Source organism: Alexandromys fortis, unplaced genomic scaffold (assembly GCF_014885135.2).
Source record: "Alexandromys fortis isolate MF-2015 unplaced genomic scaffold, M_Fortis_MF-2015_v1.1 scaffold_75, whole genome shotgun sequence".
Taxonomy (NCBI): domain Eukaryota; kingdom Metazoa; phylum Chordata; class Mammalia; order Rodentia; family Cricetidae; genus Alexandromys; species Alexandromys fortis.
In genome coordinates this window covers 3,598,969-3,619,695 of record NW_026067956.1, presented here as the reverse complement: position 1 = coordinate 3,619,695, position 20,727 = coordinate 3,598,969, and the positions used below count along the sequence as shown (strand labels likewise).

General features: G+C 43.9%; 1 protein-coding gene across 2 annotated transcripts in view; it reads left to right on the top strand.

Moving 5' to 3' along the window:
• Positions 1-1,908: 1,908 nt before the first annotated feature.
• Wdfy2 (WD repeat and FYVE domain containing 2) overlaps positions 1,909-20,727 on the top strand; it is a 125,731-nt gene continuing 106,912 nt past the window's right edge. The window contains exon 1 of one of the 2 annotated variants that reach the window (XM_050152181.1): positions 1,909-2,240. In XM_050152181.1, the coding sequence (XP_050008138.1) occupies positions 2,104-2,240 (137 nt within the window). In that variant the 5' untranslated portion in view covers positions 1,909-2,103. Of the gene's footprint in view, positions 2,241-8,257; positions 8,487-20,727 lie in introns of those variants that run through there. The other variant, XM_050152182.1, reaches the window with a different exon arrangement.

The window sequence follows — 20,727 nt, the reverse complement described above, 5'->3', positions numbered from 1 at the left end:
TCTCCAAGACATAATGTTAGCCATAAACAACTAGGGGGAGGAAGGGTTTCTTTTATTTCACAAGTTACAGTCCATCACCTTGGAAAACTAAAGTGGGATCCTGGGGCAGGAACCTGGAGACAGGAACTAGAGCAGAAACTACAGAGGAACACTGCTTGTGTTCCGCCATGGCTTGCTCAGCTTTCTATTTTCTACAAAGGATGGCATTGCCCGTAGAGGGCTGGTCCCTCACTTATCAGTTATATTTCAAGAATATCATCAGTTGAAGTTTCTGTTTCCAGATGATGCTAGTTTGTGTCAAGTTGACAAAAACTCGCCAGCACAAATAGCATATTCAGTTTTGTGTGAGCCCATTTTCATCTTTCTTTGGTCTAGATGCAGAAGTGGAATTGCCAGGTCACATGGTATCTGTCCTAAGTAATGTCATGACCGCTCTAAAGTACATTTGAGTAGATTTTTAGTTGTAGATACCAAGGAGAGCACAGTCAGAGATTTCTGGGATAGTTCAGTACAAGGAGGGAAAGTAATAGACTAAAAACCATGGCCAGTAGACTCCAGGCCACGACAAAAGAGAGAGAGGGAGAGTGAGAGAAGAAATGTCAGGGTTAAATAGGAGTGAGAAGTTGGGGGAAGTGAGCTTGAGAAGTTTAGAGTTTAGGGTCGGGGGCAGGGTGAGAAGAGCCACAGGTCCTGTGCGACCCTGGAGGGCTAGCAGGCACTTTGGTATTTCAACAGGCACCACAGATACCTAGTTTTCAGGAGTTCCCCCCTTTCCCCCCAGAGACCAAGCCATTTCACATTCCCACCTGCAGTGTCTGGAGTTCCATTTTTCCACAACCCAGTCAACGTTTATCATCTTTATTATAGTCATTCTATTAGTTTTTTTTTTTTTGGGGGGGGGGGTTCGAGACAGGGTTTCTTTGTGGCTTTGGAGCCTGTCCTGGAATTAGCTCTTGTTAGACCAGGCTGACCTCGAACACACAGAGGTCCGCCTGCCTCTGCCTCCCGAGTGCTGGGATTAAAGGCATGCGCCACCACCGCCTGGCTCATTCTGTTGTTATTAACTGTCCATTGCTGGGGATTGGAAACAAGAACAGACAAAAAGGCTAAGTTCAAGTCCTTTAGTCATATAACACAAAGAGATGATTGACATCATGATTCCAATACATCCTCGAAGAATCCTGTTTGATTCTCTTTCCCTACTCCCAATCCCCAACTACGAGGGGTGGCGGTGTTTTGACACAGCGAGAAGACTTGCTCAGCAGGGTCTGCTCTTTAGTTCTCCCCCTTAGATACTAGCTTTGACAGTGACTTGAGCAATCACCCACAGAAGCCGCTGGGTTTCCTTTTCCCACACCTCTCCTCCAGGGCTGAGAAGTGGGAGTTACAGCCTTCTGGAACAAGGACCGGAAGAAAACTACAACACCCAGGAGTCCAGGCGGTGCTGGCAGGAGAGCGCGCTCCATTCTGGCCGATAGCACAGCGCCCTCCCCGGTGTACTACTGTTAAAGCCTGGAGGCGAGTCTCTCTTCAACTAGTTTAGCCTCTGTCCTTCTTCCAGGCCCTTTTCCGGCTGGGATGACGCAGCTTTTCCCCGCCCCATTCTCCGGAGTCTGGAGAAGGAGGGGCTCTAAGTAAGCGCCTTCACAGATTTTCAGGGGCGGAGAAGGTAGGCTAGGGCCCTCGGGAACAGAGCGCATGCGTCCCAGAGCTGCAAGGCTACGAGAGTTTACGGAAGGCGTGTAGGGGGGCGGGATGACGGGACACGGTACGGAAGTGGCTGCTGAAGTGACGCACGCGCATTGGCCGCTAGTGCCCATCCTCCGGAAGTGGGGCGACCGCCCTGCAACAGGCCCCGCCCCAGCCCCGCCCCTGCTCCCCGCCCCCTGCTCTCCTAGGTGGCGCCGGCTTGCGGCCGGTGTGGCGCCGGTATTGGTTCCAGAAGCCGGAGCGGACACGTTCCCTGGACAGGCGTCAGGGCTATGGTCGCCAGCTTCCAAAGGCCCGCTTTGCATCTCAGCCCGATCCTGAGCGCGAACCTGAACTGTCTCCTCAGCCCAGTCCCCCGGAGCGGTCGGCCGCTCCCCGGGCGCGCCCCCTCCGATGGCGGCGGAGATCCAGCCCCAGCCCCTGACCCGCAAGCCGATCCTTCTGCAACGGGTCGAGGGGTCTCAGGAGGTGGTGAACATGGCGGTGATCGTGCCTAAGGAGGAGGGTGTCATCAGCGTCTCGGAAGACAGGTATGGACTGCTTGCCCCTCGGCCGCGCGGAGGTCCGACCGGGGGGTTTGGTGGGAGTGGAGACCGTGCCTACTGGTCCAATTCCGAGCGCGGGGACTGGCTCCTGGCGGAGTCCGAGTGGCCCTTGGGCTGACAGTGCCGGGGACACCAGACCAGGGTCCAGATTCGGGGGTGGGAGGGGCAGAGGGAGGAGCCGCCCGGCCTTGCAGGTGTGTTAGCTTGGAAGAAGCCCGCCGCGCCAGGATGATTTGGGGACGCTAGTTGGTCCAGTTCTTGACTCCCCAAAAGAGAAAGGAAACGCTACTACTTTCTTCCACACATTCTATCTACTGACCTGTGTATATCCAGGACATTTTTCACCGAACTCAAGGACTGTTAAATTGTGAAGACAGTAACTGTGGGCTTCTGCGTCTCGTGCCTTTCTTTCCTAAGATCTTGAAGCTCAAGAGGGAAGTTTCTGGAAGTTGCAAGGCGCCACTTTTGCAGACAACTACTTGAGTTCCTTCCCTTTGCCTGCTTCCTTTCCACTTGCTTAGTTAGCAGAAGTAACTCTAGTTCTTCTGCCGTCAGTGTTCTCCCCTGCACTGCGTTTTTGATTTCCAGAGGAATGCCACTTGAACATGGGAACTAAGGTAATAGACATGAAATATATATGAAATTGGGTAATATCCACAAGCATCCTAAAAACAGTTGTAACACGGGAGAGGGATGTGAATATCTGAGTTTTTAGCTTCAATCAGGTGGTTAGGTTTGATACCATGTTGAGGTAGTTTTCTTCCATCATGACTCCTAAACTTGTAAAGGTAGAGCAAAAGTGTTCACTTTTTTTTTTTTAAATAATCGTTTCGGCACTTTCTATGATGTAAACTCAGACATTGTTACTTGAATGGTCCCTTAGGTTCTTGAATATAACTAGGAAGAGTGTCTTACATGTGTATATTACACATCTGCGTCATGCTTGGAATAAAGGGCACAGGCTTCATTTCCTATGCAGATCCGTGGGAAAACACTGGCAACATATGGTCAATGGCAGTCAGTCCCGGAAGAACAGAAGAAGTTGATTGAGGTGAACGTGGGAGCCTTTGAAATTCATAAGGAAGTCTTATGACAGTGTTTCACTTTTTCCTTTTGTGTCGCATGCTTAGATGGCACCAGACCGCTTCTGGGCTTCCCCCCCCCCCTTTTTTTTTGTCAAAGAATTATCTTTTGGGAATATTTCCCATAAAATATATTGAAGAACTGTATTGATAAATGTCCCTTGCCATTACTGGAGATGAAATTGTTTCCTAATTTGTAAGCAATTCATAAGTTCATTGAATCAAGTCAGAGGAGGAGAAAGCTTGTCAGACCTCAGCTCCTTCAAATTAGTTTCGAAGCATCTGATTCTCATTCCAATGTCTTTTCCCTGAAGGGAACAACTTTAGTGGAGGTGCCAGTTCAGTGTCTAGAGAAGCTAACAGTGTATGTGGAAGAAAGTGAAGAGTAAGTTTCATTTCATCGCAGGACAAAGGAAGCGCAGTGTGTAGTTATCTTTTGCTTTTCTAGTTTGCAGTGTATATAACAGAATTTATCTTATTGTGGAGTTGCTGTTGAATCAGCCCCTACAGAAAGCCAGGGTCCTTGGCTTCGTAAATCTGATTGTTCAGGTTGGCAAGGCTGTGCTTCTTTGGGTCACTCAATCATGAAAGTAACTGTTTCAGGGAGCATTTTTAGTTATTGTTTTCACTAAAAGAGAATTGATCTGTGTGTGCTTGCTTCTCAGAATCAATGTTAGTGCCTCGTGATATAATGCTAAAGATAGGAAGACAGAATATTGATTTTTTTTTCACCAGCACTTACAAAGACATTACCATTAGCTGCTTTGCCAATTCATTATTGAACCACGAGGGTCAGCTACAAATAATGCCATAGCATTGTTCTTAGGAGACCCTCATTTCCTTTTTTAGTTCTGGCTCATTATATGTGTATGTGTACCTTTGAAAAACGCTTAATATTCTTTGTTTTAAACAGTAATATACATACTTCGTGTCTATTTTGTGTTCTGTGAATTCTCTAGGGAGCTTTGTGTGTCTTATCAGTTGTGATCTACACAGTGCCTGGCACACAGGAGCCCCTCAATATTTGTTGTATCAGTAACTGTATAGAACCTCCTTCCACTCCGTTTCTGGAAACACAGCATCTTAACTGTTCTGGATTTAATTGATATTTGTTGAGTGACTACTTTGATGGCCCATGAAAACCTTATGTAGATGAATACACATTTGTGGGAGAGGTATTAGACTAGGTGGCCTCAGACGCTTTAAAACTGAGACGTCCAAACATTGCTTCATTCATCCCATTAGACAGTTGGGTTACTAATGTGTTCTCGTGTGTGTGTGCATGACTGTGATGCACACAGTTGAGTAGCAGAAATTTTAGAGTACAGGTTTTGTTTTGTGTATGTGTGTGGTGCTAGGGATGCACTCTTAAGTCTTGTGCATTCTAGGCAAGGACTCTACCACTGAGTCACATCCCGGGGCCAAGAATATTATGTAACAGAACAAAACCCCTAGTTTTTTTCTGGAAAAAGTTCTGGAAAGAGAACTTTCAGCTGGGGAAGAGTGGCTGGGCTCCACAGTCCACAGCCCTTCTTCTCCTCTGAATCCCTCTTCCTTCGGAAGATTATTTCACTTGAAGAACATTTTCACCTCAGCCTTCTCTCATTAGTAAGCAGATGGTTCTCAACTCTTCAAGTGAAGAATAGGTAAAAGAAATCTTCGCTTTCATTGTTAGGGATCTGTCATACACCCTAATTTTATGTGTTATGTTGCTGGGATTAAACTTGAATAAGACAAAATGGTTAAAAAAAAAAAAAGAAGTCTTTGCTTTCAGGTTCACTGTAGCACAGTTAGGACAACTTGGAACTTTACATGATATCCAAGGAGGAAACACAGGGAAAATAGGGAATATAAGAACAAACTGAGTCTCTCACCAGTTAAGCTCTCTGCCCTGACGCAGATCTATTTCCAGAACTCATTGGCCTTGCGGATGCTTTGATTTCCGAGGATTCACATGGTGCACGTATATACATGCAGACCCGACACTAATACATACATACAAAATAAGAATTTAAAAAGATGGATGAAGCCGTTTTGAGAGCAGAGCAGCAACTCAGATCTCTGTGCTGTTTCAGTAGAGCCTAAGGTGAAGAAAGCCAGGCAGAACCTCTGTCCAGGGGGGAGCCAGCCTGTTCAGATCCCTACCTTGGTCTTAGTTAGGTTTCTATTGCTGTAATAAATCCTTTTCTCAGAGAACTTGGGAAGGAGAGGGCCATGGAAGAGTGGTGCTTACTGGCTTGCTGTCCCCAAAGCTTGCTCAGCCTGCTCCCTTGTACTGGCCAGGACCTGCCCAGGGTACCACACCCACAGTGGACTGGTCCCTCCCACATCAACCATTAATTAGGAAAATGCCTCACAGACTTGCCGGTCTGGTGGAAGTATTTTCTCAGTTGAGATTTTGTCTTCTCATGATTCTAGTGTGTGTCAAGTTGACAAACTAACCAGCACACCTTCCTAAGTTCATTATATGCAACACTATCTTACCATACAGAGTCTCTGTAACAGGTAGTTTCTGTTAGTTGTTGGAAGCTGATATTCTCCTCTGGGTGGTCAGAGAAGTACCTCAGATGGGTATTGTAGGATGAATAGGAGTTAAAAGGAGAAAAATGGGGTAAGCCAAGCCTGGTGGTGCAGCTACTCTTAGAGGCTACTCAGAGGGTGAGTGAGTAGGGTTACGTGTTTGAAGCCACTGCAGCAATTTAGGGAGATGAGCCTCAAAATAAAACAGTGAGAAATGGACTATGGGTATGTCAGTGGTAGAGAACCGTTGCCTGGTATTCACAAAGCTCTGGATTCAACCCCTAGTGCTACCAAAAGCAAGAACAAGATCTGGGGTAGAGGACAGGGTAGTCTAGACAGTGGGTAAGAGAAGCTAGTACCTGTGAACAGGTTCTAAGATCAAGATCTGTGGTAGAGGACAGGGTAGTCTAGATAGCAGGTCAGAGGGACTAGCACCTGTGGGTAGGCGCTAGGGAACCAGCTAAGACTGCAGCCAGTCTGCACTAGTGGCTGGGCCCTCCCCCATCAGTCATTAATTAGGAAACCGCCACATAGACATGCCTGTAGGCCACTATGATAGCGAGAGTTCCTCAACTGAGGTTTCCTCTTCCCAGTTGACTCTAGTTTGTGTCCAAGTTGACCAAAACCAATGGACTCAGAGAGGTTAAGCACTGAAAAGAGGACCTTGGAGAACTTCCCTGTACTTTGGCTATTCGGAACCAACCCTTTCAGCAGCTTCCTTTAGGGGAGAACTCATGAATGATAAGGGACATCAGAAAAAGGAAACCTGGTGCCCAATGGCTAGCACAAAGGAGACTGCCAAATGGACCCCTGACTTTGAGTTGTATGGGCTGAGTTTCCCAGGCAGATATTAAAGCTGAGCCTGAGGCAGCTTGCTTTAGGCAGGCTGGGGTAAAGATGGCAACGGACTGTACTAGAGAGGACCTGGCTGTCTGTCTTTAAAGCTTCACACCTCTAAGTCTTGCAACTGACCTGTTCCTAAATGGCCTTCATTACTTAATTTTATTTGGAAAAGATAGGTTAGACTTTTATTTCTTATAAATCATCATAATAGTGGTCAATTTACTACTGATTCTTTTTCACTGTGAAGTGAAATTGCACAAATACTTACATAAAGCACAGGATGGAGTTTTATGTACCATGGATTTTTAACATTTGTATACAGTTTTTGGAAAAGAGCAAATCAAAGTTTTTCCTACAATTGAAACATAGTTATGAAAGTTGAGGATTTCTTAGAGTGATGGGCTGAAGTCCAAACTCACTTTTGACTATGTGAACTCTATTGAATGGCATAAAATAAGTAAACTTTCACCTTTGTACTAGAGAGCTGTCAGTTGGCACTAGTGTTCCTGTTTTCAAGTTCCCAAGGAGTTTGCGCCATGGCCATGGGATTGTTGAAAGTGAAACTTTTACTCTGCATTCAAGCTGTGTGGGTGCCCAGGAATCTGCAGGGGGCTGCCTGTGTGGCCCTGAGGTCAGGAGCAGACTGACTGTCAGATCTTCGTGGGAAAGTGTGTTTAGGATTACTAAGGCCTCAAGGCTGTTGACAGCTCTGACTTTCTTTTAGATTGTGGAACCGGATTTTCTGCAGGACTCTACAGATCTTAATCACTTGAATTGCAAAATTGGAAAGTGCCAGGATGGCATTTCTGACACTCTTGACATGAATGATTTTGAGCCTGTGATACATACTCCTAGTATAGAACAGAAGACACTTGAAAGAGAGAATCCTGTCCAAGCAAAGGAGATCAAAACTTCGAAAAGCAATCCTACTTTGTACTTACAGTGTCTTTCTTTGCTTTGTCATTTGGCATAGAGATAGGGACATTTTTTCATTTGTTACTGAGCATCATCTTGATGTCATTAAAAGAATTTGGAAGAGTGGGGATGTAGTTCAGTTGGTGGAGAGCTTGCCAAATGTGGAGGAAGCGCTGGATCCACTCCAGATCCAAATAAAGGGGGCCTGGTGGTGTACACCTCTAGTGTCTGGGAGGTGGAGGTCAGAGGAGCTGAAGCTCAAGGTCAGCCTTGGCTAAATATGGAGTTGGAGGTCAGGGGGGGAATATACTGGAAAAAAAAAAACCATAACACTTTGGAGTTTGGAGGAAATGAAGCCACTTTATGGCATTTAGAGGTTAGTAAATTGTGATTTAAGGCAGGAGTATTAATCTGCTGATACCTGTAGTGTTAAACTGAATGGTATATAGTATATACTTACTTACTGAGACAGAAAGCTCCTCTGCTCAACTAGACTGTTGGAACGGAGTATCAGGATGCTGAAGGCAGCAACTCCTCCTCCCCTCAAGCAGGAGGCCTTTGGGGTTAACCATTAGTAAAAATTAATCCAGGGCTCTAAGAAATAGCCAATAAGGCCGAAAGAGAAAAGGAAGTGGCCTACTTGTCCTCGGCAAGGGTGCTGCTTCGTGCGCTTCTGTTTTTAATTGAAAATTCTTGGAAGAAAGCTGGGGCAGAGGCTGAGACCCCAGCCAAATCCGTTTCGCTGCATGTTCAGCCTGAGTCTCTTCATCTGGGAAAAGTAGGGAGTTTGTGTCTCTTTGTGCCCTTGGGGCGACTGGATGAACAGAAGATCCCCGCAGCCACCTCACTCCGAAATCACCAGTGAAAAAGAGTAAGGTGGGGAGAAAGAGCATGCTTGTGTGAGATTGTCCCCAGTTCATGGAGCAACTGAGAAGCAATGCTCTTCGGAGCTTTTGGATAGCAGTGGTTGTTTCTTCCCGGCAGAAAGCTTGCAGATGTGTTTGTTTTGTTCTGGTGCCTAATATCCAGTGGAACAGGCTTCACTTTATTCCTGCTTCTAGACGGATCCTTAAGTTTCAAGTAGTGAACATTTTAGTCCTGGGTAGCTCGCTAGCACCCAGTCAGGCCTTGGGGGTGCAGAGTAATGTTTGGGAAATTGATCAGAAATCATAATATTTAGTTCCCCCCCTCCCCCATCTCACTCCCTCCAAAAGAACTGGGACAGGGAGTGAGATCCCAGCCAGCTCATTCTGACCTTGGCATTTCTTGGGTTTCCTGTGCTAAGAGGTGGTGACCTTCTCCTGTGACTTTCTGCTCTGTCATCTCTCTTTTGATTGACTTCCTGACCTGCTAGAGGGCTGGGAACCAGAGTTTGGAATTCAGTTTTCTAGAGGGGCTGCTCAGGTCCTTTCTCTGCCTTCATAGTTTTAGTTTTGTGTTCTTTTAAAACAAACCGGTGTGGTGGTTCATGCCCTAGAGGCAGAGGCAGGCGGTTTGGACCTCTGTGAGTTCAAGGCCAGCCTGGTCTAGGAGTGAGTTCCAGGACAGCCCGGGCTACGAAGAGAGACCCCTTCTCAAACAAAACAAAACAACAATATAAAATGCAGGTCAACATGGGGGTCTGCCTTTCCCTATGAGCCGACCCCTACCCCTGGTCTTCCCTGCCTTTCTGAAATTTGTACTATAGTTCTGGAATCAATCCAGTTTGAATGGAAGTGAATGGAGTTCACAAAAAGCTGGGACTGCAGCAAGGGAGTAGTTCCTTTTGGCTTCCTGTGGTGTGTTCCCTCATTACTGATTTATTACTTGAAAAATGATGCATCTCACCTAATTGTAAATGCCATTGCTGACCTCTGTATGAGGAAACTTTTCTTTATAGCTGGACAGATATGCCTGTAATATGCTGCCTAAAGACCTTAGTGCATTTTCTTATAACTACATTTATTTTATTTTATTAATTGAAAATAAAGTTGTTTTCATACAGTATATTCTGATCATAGTTTCTCCTTCCTCATCTCCTCCCAGTTCCTGTCCACCTCCCCACCTTTCCATCTCCAGGCCTTCTCTCTCTCTTAAGAAAACAGTATCTTTTCTCTAATTCTAATGAACAACTTAATTTTAAGTGATGATGATAATTCTTCTGGAATATTCTTTCATCTTAAATGAAGACAGTATCATTACAGTTAAAACAATAGCTGCCTATTGACCTCAACCCACTGTGCTGTCAAGTATTACCTTCCAGCAGCTTTCCTGAAGCAGGCTTCAGAAGTACCATCTAGTCATACTTGTCTGTAGAACTGTCCCCACTTAAAACTCTGCCAGGAGCTAGCTAGTCCTTGCCTATCATTTTGAGTGGGGATATGGCTTTCTTTCCTTCAGTGGTCACTGGTGTCTGCTAACTGCTGTGGCCTGTCTTTCCTCGGCTCCTTATCGTTGTCACTCGTGTTACTGTTGGTTCTGTGTTTAGCAAAACTGAGAGTGGGTGGTGGGGTAGAACCCCGTCTCACTCTTGGTTTTAGTGGAAGTGCTTGTTTTTTTCTCTCTCTTTTTTTTCTTTTCTATTCAGCAGGATGTTCATTCTGGGCTTGCTGTATAAATACCTTTATTATGTTGAGGTATGTTCCCTCTATTCCTAGGTTCTCTATGATGCTTATCATGAAAAGATATTGGATTTTTCTTCACTTAATGAGATGATCATGTATTTTGTGTCCTTGAGTCTATGTGATGAATTCAATTTATTGACTTATTTATATTGAACCACCTCTACATCTCTGGGATGAAGCTGACTTGATCATGGTGGATTAACTTTTTGAAGTGTTTGAGTTCATTTGACAAGTATTTTATTGAGAATTTTTGTGTCCGTGTTCATCAGCGATATTGGCCTAAATTATTATTATTTTTTTTTTTATTGGATCCTTGCCTGGTTTTGGTATCAGGGTAATACTGGCTTTGTAAAAAAGACTGGGAATGTTCTTGCCTTCTGCAGAAAAATTTCAGTAGTATTAGTGTGTATTTTTCTTTGAAGGTCTGGTTGAATTTTGCACTGAATTTATTCAGTCTCTGCTTTTTTCATTTGAGAGATTTTTAATTTCTGCTTCTATCTCATTGAATGTTATGGGTCTATTTAAGTAATTTATTTTCTCTTATTTTAGCTTTGATAGGCCACATATATCAAGAAATCCATCCATTTCTTTTAGATATTCTAGTTCTGTGGAATACAGATTTTTAAGATACGTCTTTAAGAGTCTGAATTTCCTCGAGAATTTCCTCGATATTTGTTGGGACGCCTCCTTTTTATCTCTGATTTATCCACTTTGATCCCCACTTTCTTTCTCTAGGTTAATTTGGCTAAAGATTTTCCAGCAGTGTTAAGCTTTTCAAAGAAAGGACTCTGTTTTATTGATTCTTTGTGTTGTATTTTGTTTCTGTTTCAGTAACAGCCCTGATTTTGGCGATCTCTTCCAGACTACTGCTTTGGGTGTTTTTTGTTCTGGTTTTCCCAAGGCCTTAAGGTGCATTATTGAATTATTAACTGACATTCCCTCAGTGCTTTTGATGTAGGTCTTTGTTGTTAAAATGAGATGCATTTTAAGAAGGGTCATGCACAGTAAGAAGACTGAATATATGACCTAATCTATCAGTCAGAATAGAGACCCACTCAGACTCTGTCCCTTAGTATAACCAGCTCCCTCTTTCTTTAGACACCATAAAGAGACCCTGGATCGTAGCCTGGGCCCTGGAATAGCCGTATCCTTGTGGCCTGCTATCAGTCTTGACAGTGTCCTTTAATCTACAGCGTTGTTTTGCTCCAAATAAAGTTTCCTTGCTGCTTCTGCAAATCTATGTGTGTCCCCATTTTCAACTCTTTGGGTAAGAGGCCAATCTGCTACTTACCGTCTGCTGGCAAGCTCTCATAGTACTGGGAGGTGCTGTCTGCCCACCTGAGGAGAAGAAGAGCTTCCAGTGCTATTGCTCATTGGTGAACTGACCTGCTAAAGCAAGATGTGCCCCCTGGTGCAGTAGTGGTCTGGCTCTTATAGTGGAGTGGCCAACTAATCGCTTTTGTATTGGATTAGAGGTTTGCTCCACAGGACAGAGTTCCTGTCTGGTATTGTAAGGCCCTAGAGGGCCTTTCTGTTGTCTTTCTAAATGGACATGTTGTTAAACTGCCTTCCAGATGTTTATGTGTGTACACATAGATTAGAGGCTGCCCTCTGCCTTGACCAGAGAAGCTCCTCTCTCTGTAGAGCTTGGCAGTTAATGCAGAGACTCTAACTAGTCAAAGTGCTGAGAATAAGGGACTGTTGAGTGCTTAGCTGCTCTGTATCTCACACACTTATCCCCGCCCCTACCCAAGGGGTCATAGGAAAGGAGAGCAGAAAGAATGTAAGAAGCAGAGGTGGGGAGGCGTGCTCTGAAGTGCTGTCTTCTGGATGTGCTATGGCTGTTGTACTCGTGAACTCTCTACAGTTGTGGTTACCTTAGCAAGACCAAGCAAACAAAATCAGCTAATGTTCAATCAGGCAGCACTTACTAGATTCAGTTAGTGGGGTGTGGGAGGGTGATAACATGCAATGGGGGAGCAGAGAGTTGGGAATGGACATGTTTAAGATACATTATATTATTTTTTGAGACAGTGTTTTCTGTGTAACCTTGGTTGTCCTGGAACTCACTATGAAGACCAGGTGGCTGGCCTCTGGTCTCTGTCTCCCACGTGCCACCATGCCTAGTAAGATTCATTGTTTATTTTCCAACATTGTTTAAATGTATGAAATTGTCAAAGAGTAAGTGAAAGGTATTTTATTAATAAAGAGAAAATAAAGTCCCTTACAATTGCCTCAGCGCCGAATACCTGCATTTAGTGTGTGGTGAGCTGGGCAACCCGGTCTTCATGGGAACACTTCAGCGGCTTCCGTGGGAAGCTCCTGGGACATTTGAGTGGGAGCTGCATTCTAGGTCTAACTCAGAGTGCACACTGTTTTGTTAGCTCCCCAGGAAAAATCCTCTTGGACTACTGCTGATAGGTCAAAGATGGATTTGCATTGTGGCTGCATATAGTTCACATTTTCTTCCTACCCACACCCTGTGCCCAAGTCCAGAAGGTCCAAAAGTGGCAAAGGTAGAGTCCCCTCTGTGAAAGGTTGGCTAACTTTTGAGGTGGGATATGTATTATTTACTCATGGCTACAATAAAATACCTGACAGAAAAGCAAAGCAGAGAGGCTTTGTTCGGTTTGCGGCTGAAGAAAGAACGCAGTCTGTTAAGGTGAGAAAGACAAATCTGCAGTGAGCATGAGCTGACCACGTCACATCTGCAGTGAGCATGAGCCGACCATGTCACATCTGCAGTGAGCATGAGCTGGCCATGTCAGATCTGCCGTGAGCATGAGCTGACCACGTCACATCTGCAGTGAGCATGAACCAACCACGTCACATCTGCCGTGAGCATGAGCTGACCACATCCAGAGTGTTCTTACCCCTTCAGTTAAATATCTTAGAAAACACCCTCTCAGATATCCCAGAGTCGTGTTTCCATGTCGGTTCTGAATCTAGGCAGGTTAACATAAAGATTAATCATCATAGGATGTGAGTGCATGGGCCACTCCTCTTACTAGCTAGAGCTAGTCACAGCCATAAGTGGACTCAGAGTTGTGTCATTGTTGCTGTCCCAAGCCTATTTGTCTTTCTTTACCATAATGGTCAACTATCTAATTTCTTTCAGTGGTGACAAATTTAGTAAGCTTTTGAAATGGGGACTCTTAGCCAGGGTATGGCAGCATACACCTTTTATTCCAGCATTCGGAGATAGAGGCAGGCAGATTTCTATGAGTTCTAGGCTAGCCTGGTCTACAGAGCTAGTTCTAAGAAAACTAGGGCTACATTAAGAAACTCTGTCTTAAACATAACAAAGAAAAAAAAAAGAAAGGGGTATCTTTCTATCTTATATTTCCCAAACCAGTCTCAAATGATCCTCTTGCCTCAGCCTCTTGGGCTACAGGTATGTGCCAGCATGCCTAGGTTATTGGTTATTTTCGAGGTCTACACATTGATTTGTAACTCTTAAAGACCTCTAATATTGATTGGATTTAGCCTGTGTCACTAAGAATGCTTGTCACAAAACAGTTATGTAGGTAAGATTCAGTGCGAGCACCAACAAGCAGGGACTTTGTTCTATTCTCTGTGTTTAGTACCATGTCGGATACACAGCAATACTCAGAAACTTAGTGAGTGTGGATTGAAGGTGTCCAACCACTGAAAACTGTTGCTGCTGCTTCATTTAGTCAGTTTGCATGTGTAGTATTTGAAGAATACATGTATTCGCAATAGTTCAATATTTCACATTTTATAATTAGGTGACGGTCATTATAGTTTTTAATTTTGTGATTTTTTTTTAGAAAGTATCTTTTGTTTTCAGAGAATCTCTTCATCATTGAGATTGTCTCTCTCTCCTTCCTTCCTTCCTTTTGACAATGTTTCTCTGTGTAGTCCTGGCTGTCCCACTACTCACTCTGTAGAGCAGGTTGGCCTTGAACTCAGAGATCCGCTTGCCTCTGCTGCAGCTGGGATTACAAGAATGCACCACCACTGCCCATCTGAGATTTTCTTCACTAAGCATGAAATGTCTCCCTAACTGAATGATAATCTTTACATTTATAAAGCATCTTTACTTATTTACTTTTTTGATTATTTTATTGAAATAGATTATTTTCTTACATAATATATCCTAATTACTGTTTCCCTCTACTCTTCCCAGTTCGTCTTCTCTTCCCTTCCCATCTGAATCCACTTTCTTTCTGTCTCTTTGAAAGAATTGGCTTCTAAGAGATAATAAGAAAATATCACAAAGTAAAATATAATAAGACAAAACAAAGCTAACACATCAGAGTTGGACAAGACAAACAGAAGGAAAAGAGCCCAAGAGAAGGCCCAAGAATCATACGCCCGCTCGTTTGCCCACCCAGGAATCCCATAAAAACACTAAACTGGAAGCCATATTATGTACATGCTTGTATATGAGTGACCCGGTGCAGACCTGGGCAGGCTCTGAGTTCACATGAGCCCTGCTCATGCTGATTTGTTTTCTTGCTGTCTTCTGTTTCCTCTGGCTCTAACGTTCTTTCTGCTAACTCTTCATTAGGGTTCCCTGAGCCATGAGAGGAGGGATTTGGTGGAGAAATCCCATTTAGGGTTGAGTGTTCCAAGGGCGTTCACTTTTATAGAGCATTTTTAGAATTGGCAGTTTGTTTTCATGCTTCAGCGTTTGATTCTTACTATAGTACCATGAAGTCATAGTTTCTCAATGCTCTTATCTTCACAGTTGTTTGCTTCATCCTCTTTTTAGGTTTATTTTATTTTATCTGTATATATGTATGCATGTGCATCACATATATGCCTGGTGCCCTCAGAGGTCAGAAGAGGGCATTGGATCCCCTGGAACTGTGTACAGGCAGTTTCAAGCTGCCATATGGGTGCTGCGAACTGAACCTGGGTCCTCTGCAAAAACAGCCAGTGCTTTTAACTGCTGAGCCATCTCTCCAGATCCCATCTGCATTCTTGATGGCTGAGAAGTTAACCAGAATCTTCTTTTTTTTTTTTTTTTTTTTACAAGTTTTGTTTGGGTTTTTACCCCTGTCTCATGTGACTCTAGGCTGAATCCTGTTTTGTTCAAGCCTGCTAACATTAAGTTCCCTTTGGCAGGATTGGTTTAGGTCTAGGCATGTGATCAGACATTTAAGAAGGAAGACTGTTGGAGGTAAAGCAGGGAAGCACACGTTCCCTCTTTGCTTGGAAGGGATTCTCAGAGAAGGAAGGACTCCTTTTTTCCCTGTGCCCGTTATCTTGGCTGGTTGTCACCCTCTGGGGCTCGTATTGCAGGAAGGAGAGGGAACCTGAAAATGTGGACATCTGTTGCATATAGCTGAAGAAAAAGATGGAGAGAGCCAGTTGCCACATTGCCAACTTTGGGGCTGACTTACTTCATGACTCCTAGCTAGACGCTGTCACTCTACAGGAAAGGAATGGAGACCCAGAGAGCTCGAAATGGAGTGACCACCACCAGCAGCTGATGAAGCCACTCTTGAAGTCATAACTGTAATGTGGTTACTGATTCCTTCTCTGGTGGCCCCTGTTGGAGTGGACAGCATTTCTGAAAACAGTCTTGCTTGGATTTGAGAGGAAATGAATTGACAAGGGAAAGTGTTTTATGTCTGAAATAGTTTTAGATGGTTCCTCATTATTTGATGATTGGATGACCTCTGAAAATGCTGCTCTGGAATTCTTACTGCTGGCCATGGTGGCATTTGCCGCACCATGACGCGTTTGCCACAACCCCAGCCTTCAGGAGGCAGAAACAGAGGATGCTATGGATTCTAGACCAACCAGGTTCACATAGTGAGCTTCAGGTCAACACAGCTTTGTCAAGAAGACCTTTCTCAAGCCACAAGCAAACAACAAACACGAATTCTTACTTTGATTTCATTTTCTACTTTTCTTTACCTGAGATGAGGAATACATCAATATATGTTCTTGGGAAGGATCTTCTTGGTAGCAGAGTGGTTCAGTCGTTCCTCTGCTTCTCCTCATCTGCAGAAACACTAAGGAATATGATTGATGCTGGTAGAATTTGGGACATCTTCTGGAATATTTCCTTAATTGCAGATTGATTAATAACATCAAAAAACCCAATCAGTCTTTCTTTAGTGCTAAAAATTCTCCAACTGTTTTCTCCCCTTGCGGTGCCCTGATGAGGGTGCTTTAACACCAGGGGACCGCAGGTGACACCTTGTGGTCCTGGTTACTGACTTCTCTGTAAAGACCACTCAATGTCTGCTGTAGTGCTTCATGATTCGGTTCCTCTTTTTAAAGTAAAATGTGGTTGTGAATGTAGAACTTGCCCTTTAAGCTAGCAGAGCTTTTCTTCAGGAAGTCGCTCAAGTCATGAACATGGAAAGGGTGTTTTGCTGTGTGGTTTAGATACTAAATTCTGCTGGAGTGATGAGAAACCCCAGGTCACTAGCAGTGTTCTAAGTAAGTTGGTGGGCTGCCCGCGAGTGGTGGGAGGCTCAAAGAAGCCATCCGAGGCCAAGCTGCTTCTGCCTGGTCATGCAGCCATTGCGGTGATCTCATCTGGATGCTGCTCTCCAGTCATCCCTGGGGCTGCCTTCCAGACAGCAAGGAGGAAGAGAGCAGATGGCAAGGGCATCGCCAGCTGCACCTGTTCTCAATCAGCCCCCTGGAAGCTCAGTTCAGTGACTTGTGCTCACAACTCTTTAAGCATCTAAGAATTTATACCATTGTTGTCTGTAAACTAGCGGGACTTGGGGAGAAGAGAGTGTCCGAATATTTATAAAAAGCCTGCTGCACACTGGACGAGGTGCTGGTTCTTTTTGCGTGACAGCACCCTGAGAGGCCATATATGCATGTGAGAATAAGTAAGTTTAGGGAAGACCTAAAGAGCTGAAAAGGGAGAATTAATGTATTATTTGTAAAAGCATTCACTTGATTGTCATGCGGTTGTAGTGAATTTAGAGGATTGATGCCTTGAAGTTACAACAGGAAATTTTGGCAAATGTAAATGACATTCATTTCAAAAGCCAGTGTTAAGAGGCCTGCAAGGTGGTTCAGTTGGTAAAGGCCCTTGCCTGAGGACCTGAGTTCAATCCCAGGACCCACATGGGGGGAAGAGAGAACGGACTCCTTCCTGCAAGTTGTCATCTGATCTCCACATGTGTGTCATGGCACATGCACCCCTCCCCTAAATAAACAATAATTTAAAAAAAAGTTGGTGTTGAAAGCCATTATTGTAAATGAAAGCCTGTAGGAAAAGTATTAGTAATATATATTAAAAACTATATTTTTTCAAAATAAAAGTCTCTACAAATACATAATAATAAAAATCTCAATTTTGTTAAAAACCTAAACAGGAAGACATTGCAAAAATGTTGGAAATAAATAATTGGATCATTACAACTTAAACAATGAAATACACTGAGTTTCCCGTCTTGACAAATGTTTTTAAAATTTGATATTATGCAGTCTTGCAAGGCTCTGAGGAGAGAAGGAGCCTCCATCACTATGGAGAACAGCTGGGCCGGGCATACTAGCTGAGATATACAGCATGGCCTTTGACTGGGTAAATTTTAGACAGGTGTTAACATGGTTTCACATTGTGACTAAGAAAAATGTGGGTCAAGCTGTGTGTATCTGTGAAGGCTTGGATATCTAAATCGTTTGATCCATACAATGTAATTATTAGCAACATTGTCTATCGGCTATTAAGTTGCAAAATAATGTGTAAGCCGGTTTTATGGAAATGCTTAAATTCCATGTATGTGTAAAAACTCTCGTTAATTGTTTTTATTTTGAGACAAGATCTCATTGTGTAGTCATGGCTGGCCTAGAGCTCACCATGTAGACCAGGCTGGTCTTGAACTCATAGAGATCTGCCTGTCACTGCCTCTAAGTGCTGGGATTATAGGTATATGCCACTCTCCCAGTTGTGATTGTTCATTTTTGATGCTTATAGTTTTGAATTTTTAAAGTTTTACATTATGTGTGCAGATGTTTGACCTACATGTATGTATGTGCCATGTGTGTGCCTGGTGCCCAGAAAGGTTAGAAAAAGGCATCAGGTTCCCTGGGACTGGAGTTACGGATGGTTGTGAGCTATATGGGTGCTGGGAATTCTGGAAGAGCAGTCAATGTTTCTAACCACTGGGCCATCTCTCCAGCTCCATATTTGAAATTTTTGCAAGGGTAAATTGACATGTATGTTTTGCAAGAATGAGTCATCAATTCTTTAATTAATAATCACCTTCTCAAAGGAAGAATGTTTGAAACTAAGAGGACATCTCTGCTTGATTCCTCAAATGTTAGAATGCAGAAAGCGACGTTTATGACTTGTCTTCAGGGAGGTGTGAGGGTAGCAAAGGATGGTTATGTGGTGACTAACAATCCTCAGAGAAAGGCCAGCTTCCGTTTCACTGCCTAGTGTTCATTTCAGCTGGAGTTGAAAGGCAGTTAGCAGACAATTGCCCGATCTTGGGGTCTTCTTGGTGATGGTCCGTGACAGAGCGGATCACAAACAAGCCAGAAGAAACTTGAGCAGTGTGAGTGAGGGTTTGGGAGCCCCTGCATTTGCCAGCAGGAACTGTGTAGGGTGTGGCTGACCATGATGCTCACTTAGGAGAAAGGAAATGGGTTTGGACAGTTGCTGTGTGAATGAAGGTCAAGCCGTGCAGAGTTCTGTCCTTTCAGGATGGCCTTCTCTTTGTGGCATCCTGCAGTTTCTCTTCCGTTCTGACCTTCTTTCATTTTCCATAATCATCCTACTCTTTTTATTCTTTCTGTTTCCAGGAACTCTGCTCTTGTGTGTCTTCCTTTCACTCCTGTTTTCTCACAAATGAAAAGGCTTTTGAGGACTTCCTGTTCCTCATCATGGACCATTTACACAATAGATCTTCCCCTAGAATCCAAGATAATGGAGAAGAATCTCAATTGCCTTTTGAAAACAGTAGGCCGAGTCTCAAGAGAGATGTCATGCATTATGTCCTTAGAATTCCTTTCCTGAGATAATGCAATCAAGCACTCTGAGCCCTGAATTTTCCGTCTGCTAAATTCTTTGACTTATTGGTTTAATTTTCTTTTTTAGTCATCAACAGGAAAAAGCTTTTAAAAGGTCTTTGCGAGATTTCAAGCTGCGTTATAAAACATGAAGTGTGTGTGCTACTCGTTATTCTGATTCCCCACCATTATTCAGCAGTCTTGGTCTGACCATAGCATAAAATCCTCTAACGGGGCAGCTACATCTTTATTGATGTAGATATGTGCTCTACTGTTCAAGTGCGGAGTGCTTTGTAAGGAGAAGCTGCACACACTCTCTGAATTCTACAGAATGTTGAGTCCAGATGTAGCCCCCCCTCCAATATTTACTGCTACATCTTGGCAGCATTTCCTGAGGCGTGTCAGATCAGGAGAGAGGACAGGGAAGAGAATTGCTGAGCGCGCGCACGTGCACGCGCACAGACAGACAGACAGACACACACACACACACACACACGAGCACTTCTTATGTGCTAGCACATTACTTTAAGAAGTTAGGGCAGTGGCTGACTCTCCTCACATGACTGTCAGTGGTATTGGTGATAAATTAAGAATCAAAGCCAGGCGGTGGTGGCGCACGCCTTTAATCCCAGCCCTCGGGAGGCAGAGGCAGGCGGATCTCTGTGAGTTCGAGACCAGCCTGGTCTACAAGAGCTAGTTCCAGGACAGGCTCCAAAGCCACAGAGAAACCCTGTCTCGAAAAACAAAAAAACAACAACAACAAAAAAACCAACCAAACAAACAAAACAAAAACAAAAACAAAAAACAAAAACAAAAAAAAAATCAAGATGGAACTTTCTTGGTCTGGTAATAGCATCTTGAGGGCCGAGATTGTAGGTACCACACAGGTGGTACATGATGTGTGACCAGCAAGTTATAGATTCTCCCTGACTTACAATAGGATTGTGTCTGCTTGCTTATGGGAAAGCTCGAGAAACTTGATAGATATCCTAAGAGCTGTGTTCCTGAAGAACAGAAAGGATTAAAAAACAGGATTATGGGGAAAGGAAGAAAAGAAGAAAGGAAAGAGAAACTTCCTGGTTCCCATCATTAATAGAAAATAAACGTCAAACGCATTTATTCCACCTGCACTGCCTACCATCTTAATTCAACAACACTGCACGTGGAATTAGTTGTTTGCCCTCATGTTTTTGACTGGGAGCTGCAGTTGCTACCATCCAGCATCCGGAGAGAAGGCTGGACTACAAATTGCTACCCCATGGAGAGAACCACATTCAAAGTTGAGTTTCTACTACAAGAGTTTCACTTTTACACCATTGAAAAATAAGCAAGTCAGAACACTGGAAGCCAGTGGCCACCTGTAGTTGGATGAAGCTTGTGTGAATAGATGGATGAATGAATGAAATCACAAAAAGACCACCCGGTCCTCAGTCTGGAGGATTTTGTGTTTTAGATTAGTTAATGGATCTGGAAAATGACTGGTGAATGCTTGAAGCATTTCCTAACTGGTAGAGCACAGTGTATTCTGTCTGCCCTGTGTCAAGTGAGCCT